The following is a 7,763-nucleotide window of genomic DNA, read 5'->3' on the forward strand; positions in this document are numbered from 1 at the left end:
GACATTCTTCGTGATTGGTTACCTTTTACGTCCATCACATTAAACTCGCTTCCTATTGGCTACAAGTCTTGTAGTAAATAACGATCGGCATAAACAGGGACTCTTTCTTCTGGGTTCATCGATCGTGTTATATTTGTCAAAAAAAGCATAGTAATTATGTTTCCAGTTACAACGTTGGACTCGTTTGATTAATAGATCTTCTAAGTGTCCCCTGATACATCGTAATGAGCTATTTTATGGACAATATGTGTCCTACTGGCGTTTGACTCCATGGTAACTTACTTTTGTGGACATGCCAAGTCAACTCTGAAGACCGGTGGGTGATGTGGTCTTCCTCTTTCTAAATGAACTGTTAGTTATATTATGGTATGCTTGAGTAACACAGTCAGCCAGCCATGCTGATCCAGCTATAATTTATTGTCAAAGACCTTAGTTGGGGCCAGGCATAAATCAGACGCACAGTGAAGCACATCCCGTCGTCACCTGTGTTGTTCTAAAGCTGTAATGAAATCCAGGTAATATTTTAAGATTGTATTTTATAGTACCCTAAACAATAGTTACTGTCGTTCATACGTGTTTTTTTTTTACAGTAGTCCTGTTTACCAGGCAAAATCCCTTTCAACTGAGCAGAGGGGGCAATGGATACTACCACCCATCCTGTAACCAGTCCCTATCAAAGAAAAAGAACAAAACGGTATGTTTTTAAGTAGACTTTATACACCACAAGACATGTTTGATTCTTATGTTGCTTTCCATCCAGTCAATGCAAACATATCCCTTTGTTGTTCTTTTGCAGACTTTAAGTCCTGTACGTTCAAACCCGCGATCCAGTTCACAATTACAGACTCTGTGCCCGGAGACCCAACAGCTGTTTGAGCAACGTCAACAACGTTTTGCTGCCATGGATGGACAACCGGTGTTTGCGGAGTCCTGGCCCTCCACTGAGTGTGGATCTTCTCCTTCCAGCACTACAACCTCATTTGACATGGAAACACCCAAACCCCAGTCTGCGAGAGAAGGAAAACTTACAGATTCCTCAGAGCTAGGAGTTCAGCAAGATTCAGTGCTGGCAAAGTATGTTTTAGTTTCATAGAGTCTAAGTAATCCTCTTGAAGTTTTTATCGCACTGAAACGACTCTGCTCTCCCAGGTACATAGATCGCTTTCGCCATGGTCGACCGCAGAGTCGTGAGGAGCGCCAGCAGAGCCCTTCTGCCGAGGGAGAGAAGCAGCAGCCTTTTTGGTGGATATCAACCTCATCTTTACCCTGCAGTTCAACACCCACTAAAACAACAGACAAAGGTGCATTCTCACTTACTGTTTTTTTTAATGTAGGGGTTATTATCTGTCACCACCAGCCCCTTGATTTCAATGTGAAAAGCAACCTTGCTGGTAAAATCCTTCTGTTGAATCTCTTCCTCTGCACAGATGGTATCCAGCCTCTGAAGGAGGACCATGGACTCGTCATTTTCAGTCCAGCTGGGCAGCATCGACATGACAGATCCCTTTCTCCATGCAGAGGATCCCTCAGTGTGAGTGCATTTGTAAGTTTACTGGGATTAAGCCACAATATAGCCTGTTAATGTATTTTTCTGCTAAATAGAAATAACTTGTGCATTGTTTGGAGGAAACAAATTACCTATGAATGAATTTATTTTGTAAAAAAAACACCAGATACTGTTTCGTCTTGTTTTGTATTTGTTGTGTGTGCTATTATAATGGATCATTGGGTCTGCATCCTGCCCTGGTTTGTGCTAGGTTTGTCTGAATGCCTGGGAAGCAGAGTGTCTGCAGAAGAGGAGACACTTTATACCGACGTGTGCATATAAATATTTGCATTTCAACACCACATGTCCACATTTGGAAATCTCTGTGTTTACTAAATGCCCGAGAAGCCATTGTTTATGCAGCCGTGTTTTCTACATTCATGGCTCGTTCAACCTGCTTGTGTCAAATGTTTACCCTCACAAAATTATAAAAGGACCTCAGTATACAGTATTTGTGAGCAATATGTAGCCAGACAATGGGACTGATAAGATTTAATTTATTTATCTAGTATTATGTATTTACACCGTATTGAGTATTGTTATTATTGAAATATCAAGAGCAGAATTGTGGCTTGTTCAGTGTTCTGTCTGCTCTGCTTGTTTCTCAGATATTATCAGACATCTCTCAGGGTGAATTTGATGACACAGACATACAACACCTTCAAGAAAAGGCTGGCAGACTTCTGCTGAGAGGGTATGAAGACCAGCGAGTAATGATCAATGAATGTATTCCATCAATGTAAGTAACTTTTTTTTTCTTCTTTCTAACAGGGAATGTTCTCCGAGTGATGGATCCATCCCTGTCAGCTCAGAGGGCCTGGAATGCTCAGATTTCTCTTCTCCAGTCAGCGTATATGAGCCAGTACGAAGACCTTTGATTCCCAGTTCCTCTGTCGTTCCTTCTCTGGTGCCCCCCACACGCCGGGAAGAGGACATCTTGTTCCAGTGGCGTTTAAGGAGAAAGATGGAGCAGGCCAGGGACGGGTCGCAGTCCCTGCAACACTCCAGTCTTCATGGTCCCACATTCAGCTGGCAGGCGCCCAGTTCAAGCCATCCCTCTGCCAGTGGACAGGCTCACAAGGTTGGAGTCAAAATGTCTTTAATATTTACTCCATATGTTTTGTTTAATATTTATTCCACATCTACAGAATCATTTTATATCCCTCTGTCTTGCATGATCTCTAGCAACACCAGATTACTCAGCCTCCTGAATTCTCACAAAAATCGACACGTCCGCACATCCCTGCACCCCGGCCACAAACCAAAGAAGCCCACGGATCATGTCCCCAAGCTTCGGATCCAACTCCCGTCCCTGCCTTTGTTGTCTCTGGCTCTTCAATTTCTCAACCACAGGCCATTACCCATGTGCCTGCCCACATGCATTTACTCTGTGATGTCTTGCCGTGTCCCATCCAGTCATCTCGCGCTAGCACGCATCAACACCTTTCAGAAAGTACAGATGAGTCTCAGACCAAAGTTGTCTGTGAAAAGACCCAAGTCCCTGGAAACTCGATGAATACTTTCACTGATGGACGTAGTCGTGAGCGTATGCCATCCCCACCACCTGCATCATCTGGAGCTATAGAAAGAGCAGAGCTTATTCACCACAAAAGGTCTGAGAGGAACAAGAAAGAGAAAGCCCAAACAAGAGAGTCAGAGAAGAAGACGGCACCGTCCTTCAGAAAGCAGAAGAAATCCACAAGGTATAGTTTTGAAACATGCACACAGGGTAAAAAAATCATGTCTGAATGCCTAATATATGTACTTTTGCAGGTATATTGTGGATAGGGAACGTGATGATGGCCCTGGTCCTACAAACAGGAGTTTTTCACATCAAAAAGTTCCCAAAATAGTCCTGCCATGGGCAGAGCAGCGGCAACAGGAAGGAAGCCAGGGGTTTTCCAGAGAGAGCTCTACTGGCATTCAGACACCGCCCCCTTCTCCAATCCACAGTGCCTTAGGACAGGTTCTCAAGTTATTTCCTTTAATGCTCTCTAAGTAGTGTGATTAATACAAGCGCTTCATGAAAGCTGGATGCATATTTTGTCTTAATGTTTTCCCCACAGTCAGAATATCTTCATAACTTGCCAACAGTAGTTTGTGAGGATTCATAACACCCAAATTTGAGTAGTTGTCTTCAAGAGATGGACTGTGTGTGAGTCATTGTCATATTAAATAATTTAAGATATGCAGGTGTTCATGTCTAACCATGTTAGAATGGGATGAAAAGAATTCTTTGAATACTCTATTTACCACAAATCTTGAATTGTGCGGTCATCGCTCTGCACACTTTGTGTTGTTTACATGTCATCTCTCATCATTTGGTGGTGTATAATGTTATTATGGTCATTAAAAGCTGCATTAATCTGTAGGCTGTTCTCATTTGGGCCTTGACAGGTAGTTTCAGAGGTGTTGTTTCCCACGGTGGATCCATCTCCTACACAAAGGGCCGTTGTCACGTCGGTTTCTCCTCCTTGCACTGCCTCTGCACCTCCACAATCCTCACTTCCTCCATGCAATGCACAGAACTCCATGGAGGTCATTTCACAGCTGCTGCAGGAAGCTGAAGGTGAGCCTATGGCAGCAAAGAGCACCAATCTTTACCCTGGAGTTAATTGTGGGGAATATCTTCTGACCCATGAATAGTTTCTACTCCCAATATGCTACAACTGTTTAGGTTAAAACCACAAGAGCTTTCTCTCTCTTTTTTGCGAATGTTGTAACATTTAAACAAGAAAACAATCACTTATAGTATCGGTCTGCTATGTGTACATGCTGAGCATATTCCGTTATCAACTTTCTTACATTACTGTTTTTTCCTTTTTTCAGATTCAGATGAAAAAGAGTTTGAAGACGACCCTTTATTACAAGTCCTTCGCAAGCAGAGGAAATGGGTAAAGGAGCAGATCAGGTAAAATAATAACCTATAAATTGAATTGTTCGGCATTTATGTAAATGATGTTCCCAGAAGGCCATTTCTAAGAAATCCTAAGAATTGTAGCTGTAATAATGTTATTAGAATCATTAAACATAGCACCCCAAATTCCAGAAAAATAATCTTCTGTATTTTTCCTTTTAGTGAAGTGGACTCTATCTTGAATGAATTCCTGGACGAGCAACAAGTTACTTGACCATTGACGAGAGGCACTGGATGTAGTCACTTTTTTATTTTATAAAGAAATAAAGTTTATTTTTTAAGAAGTATTTCCACATTAAAGAGTTTGGAGATATGTTTGTGTGCATCATTTATCACAATTACAATACAGTGCATTTTACAAAAGTCGCACACAGTTTGAACTTTCGAACGCAGAATATTTACAAAGACTGGTTCCTTGAAACATCATGTAAGATTGATGAGTAATAGAAGAGCGGTATATACAAACCTCAGAGAGCAGGGAATATTAAAACAGTGCCTGGAACAGAACAAATGGGTGTTTTGGCACATGCTGTGTGTTGCTGTGACTGAAGGGGCCTGAAGTTATTTCTGTATGCACTTGTTTTCATATGTGGTGAAGATGGCAGAGATTTGAGTGGTTGGTTTTAATGGGATTAGGTCAGGATTCTGGAGTCCTCTGTTTGCAGCATCGGTGCAGATATGATAAGGATGCCATCTGGAGAGACCGCTGATTCCAAAGCCATGGTGTCCACTCCCTTTGGGATTCGGTAGCGGCGGTTAAACTGCCGTGTTGTAACCCCTAAACCATCCTATGAAATACAAATATAGAGGATGAGACAAATCATTAACTATTGTAAATATACAAAAAAAAAAAAAATACAGTAATGCTCCTCCTAGAATACTAACCTTTTTTTCTTCATGCTTTCCCTGCACTTCCACAAAGTCTCCTATCACCTTGACCATCAGGTCTTCTGGGTTGAAGTGCTTTACATCAACTTGAACTGTGAAACCACTGTCATCACAGTTCACCTACCAACACAAACACTGCATATTATATAGAAATAAATTACCTCGAAGCACAGCAAATAGCCAACAAATTACTTTTTGCCATCATACTCCATCATTGCTGCCATCATTCATAGATATCCATCAAATTCCACCATTGACCTTGGAAACAGTAGTTTGACAAAAATGTTCTTACTATTTTTTGGGGGGGCTTTCAACTGCTCTCAGGGTTTTCATCTGATTTTGACTGTAAGATGAACTTGAAAGCTCTGGAAAGAGCTATGAGGTGGACCTTGAGTCTTTGTTCTTTTGTCTCTCTCTGTATGTGTGTGTATGTACAGTATATATATAAAAACATTTTTTTCATTTAATCAAATTTTCTTTTGATTAAAATTAAGGGAATTCCCGTTTAAAGTGACCCTGGTAAAAGGTTATTTGATATCACTGAATATTTTATATAATTTATGATGTTCTATTGAGCCAAAATAAATGCAATCACCTTTTTAACATACCTACCTATTGCAGGCAAACTTGAAATGACCTACCTCTGCAGAGCTCGTATTATCAGTCTCTGGAATCAGTAATTTAGGGGACCAATTATATTGTCCGTAAGTCCCATTCAGCCGAGGAATAAGAGGTGGTAAAACCTTCTGCCATGGGATACCTCCAGCTGGAAGAGTGGATGGCAGGATGAAGTCCATTTCTATTAAGTAGAGGGGAACAAAATCGTAAAGCAAATTGTTGACTTTACAGCAGTTGAGGACACAGCTTGCAAAACTACAAGGCAAACAACGGCCACAACTTACCTCTTTCTAAATGTCTTGACCAAATAAGTGAGCAAAAGGACTGCCCCTCTTTCACTGCTCGTGTTTTCCGCTTGTCTCAAGACCTATAAGGGGTGCAGTGAGTACCGATGGTGCGCCCGTCTGTCTGACTCAAGGCTCCTCGCTCTCTGGGCGCGTGACGTGGCTGACCGTCACGGTGTGTTTTATACTGGAGTTGCATAATGAGCTGGGAATTCACAGCGGGGCACCTTGCCTCTGTTATGTTCTGGATGCGTACCCTTGGGTGTTCGGGCAGGGCCATATAGGAAAAGAGTGTATTGTTTTGGGAGCGGCACAGCTGTTGCGAGCTTATTGGCAATTAACGTGTTTATTAGCTTTTGCCAATGTTTTAGCCCGCTGTTTATACCGAGGGTTGGTGGCACCGATACAGACTGTTCACAGTTTCTTATAAGACCTGTTGCGAAATATAAACTTAGGGTCGGTTGTCAAGGAAGGTCTATCCAAAAATAAGTTCAAAAGAGATGTTGTGACCCTCATGAGCTGATGCCAGACAGACAGTGACAGCAGCGGTGTCCCTAACACATGCCAGAGCACGTGCGCTTCCCCCCTCCATCACTCACTGGAACAGTGGTGCTTCAACTATTCAGATTATGTACTTAAGTAGGAGTAGCAATGCCTGAATATAAAAACACTCCATCTTGAGTAAAAGTCCTGCACTCAATAATTAAAAAGCTTAAAGCTAAACTTGTGTATCAAAAGCAGAACATTTTGACCTGTGAGTGTTGTATTATTGTATATTGTTTTATAAGTATCACTTTAATGCAGTGCTTAAAGTAAAAAGTATGTTTACCTCTGGAAATGTAGTCAAATTAATGAAAGTGCCTCAAAAGTGTATTTAAAGTACAATAAAATGTACTTGGTTACATCCCATCTCTTCACTCAGTACACACGCATACACACACACACACACACACACACACACACACACACACACACACACACACACACACACACACACATAAAACACATTGAAACAACGTACAAAGTCCATAAAAGGATTTTTAGTTTGCTCCCCATAAATCAGTTTTATTAAGGGACTCCCTGCGTCATAAAAGAACTGTTGGTGTTGACACTACTGGCTTGTTATTGGCACACTCTAGTGAAGTCAGCAGTTTATATAGCGGGCACATGTTCTCCCTGTTGGTAATGTAAAACCTGTCACCAAAGCTTTGACTGGACTGGAGTGACTAAAAATGGCACTGATTATGTTATGACTCATATAGGATGATAGGGAAGTGGCGACATTCGGAGGGATTAAGTTATTGGGTTTCACAACAGGCGCCAGTAATTGTCCAGACTTTAGGAGCCTCTGTAACAATGCAAAGCATCAGGAGTATATATGGAGAAGATAGCTCACCAGTGAGTCACCAAACAAAAAGTCAATACAGAATAATTGATCCTAGAGGGGCAGTGATGTTCCAACATGAGAATGAACTTGCCTTGGGAAAAACAATACATGAAAACTCAGAGG

At 41.5% G+C, this 7,763-nt stretch overlaps 2 protein-coding genes across 2 annotated transcripts; one reads left to right on the forward strand and one right to left on the reverse strand.

The window, feature by feature from the left end:
• Positions 1-270: 270 nt before the first annotated feature.
• On the forward strand, positions 271-4,768 carry proser3 (proline and serine rich 3). The gene is made up of 12 exons (XM_068735488.1): positions 271-316; positions 591-694; positions 797-1,074; positions 1,150-1,301; positions 1,428-1,531; positions 2,155-2,240; positions 2,318-2,627; positions 2,732-3,249; positions 3,320-3,512; positions 3,944-4,115; positions 4,376-4,457; positions 4,626-4,768. Exons 1-12 carry the CDS (start codon positions 271-273, stop codon positions 4,675-4,677), a joined length of 2,097 nt encoding a protein of 698 aa, XP_068591589.1. The 3' UTR covers positions 4,678-4,768.
• On the reverse strand, positions 4,695-6,415 carry hspb6 (heat shock protein, alpha-crystallin-related, b6). Its single transcript, XM_068736556.1, has 4 exons — positions 6,254-6,415; positions 5,993-6,150; positions 5,349-5,471; positions 4,695-5,251 (listed from the first exon to the last, which is right to left on the reverse strand). The coding sequence occupies exons 2-4, from the start codon at positions 6,146-6,148 to the stop codon at positions 5,096-5,098; spliced, it is 435 nt and encodes a 144-aa protein (XP_068592657.1). The 5' UTR covers positions 6,149-6,150; positions 6,254-6,415; the 3' UTR covers positions 4,695-5,095.
• Between the last annotated feature and the right edge of the window lie 1,348 nt (positions 6,416-7,763).

The sequence above is a fragment of the Cebidichthys violaceus genome, unplaced genomic scaffold, assembly GCF_023349555.1.
Source record: "Cebidichthys violaceus isolate CVI_PGR_0920_01 unplaced genomic scaffold, fCebVio1.0.p SCAF_7, whole genome shotgun sequence".
NCBI classification, from domain to species: Eukaryota; Metazoa; Chordata; class Actinopteri; order Perciformes; family Stichaeidae; genus Cebidichthys; species Cebidichthys violaceus.

Excerpts from the sequence above, each read along its gene's own strand:
- proser3 (XM_068735488.1), top strand. The coding sequence starts at position 271 with ATGGTAACTTACTTTTGTGGACATGCCAAGTCAACTCTGAAGACCG. Across the intron at positions 3,250-3,319 it reads AAGCAGAAGAAATCCACAAG|GTATATTGTGGATAGGGAAC; the intron begins GTATAGTTTTGA and ends GTACTTTTGCAG. Across the intron at positions 3,513-3,943 it reads TCCACAGTGCCTTAGGACAG|GTAGTTTCAGAGGTGTTGTT; the intron begins GTTCTCAAGTTA and ends GGGCCTTGACAG.
- hspb6 (XM_068736556.1), bottom strand. The coding sequence starts at position 6,148 with ATGGACTTCATCCTGCCATCCACTCTTCCAGCTGGAGGTATCCCATGG. Across the intron at positions 5,472-5,992 it reads ATAATACGAGCTCTGCAGAG|GTGAACTGTGATGACAGTGG; the intron begins GTAGGTCATTTC and ends TTGTGTTGGTAG. Across the intron at positions 5,252-5,348 it reads GAAAGCATGAAGAAAAAAAG|GATGGTTTAGGGGTTACAAC; the intron begins GTTAGTATTCTA and ends TGTATTTCATAG.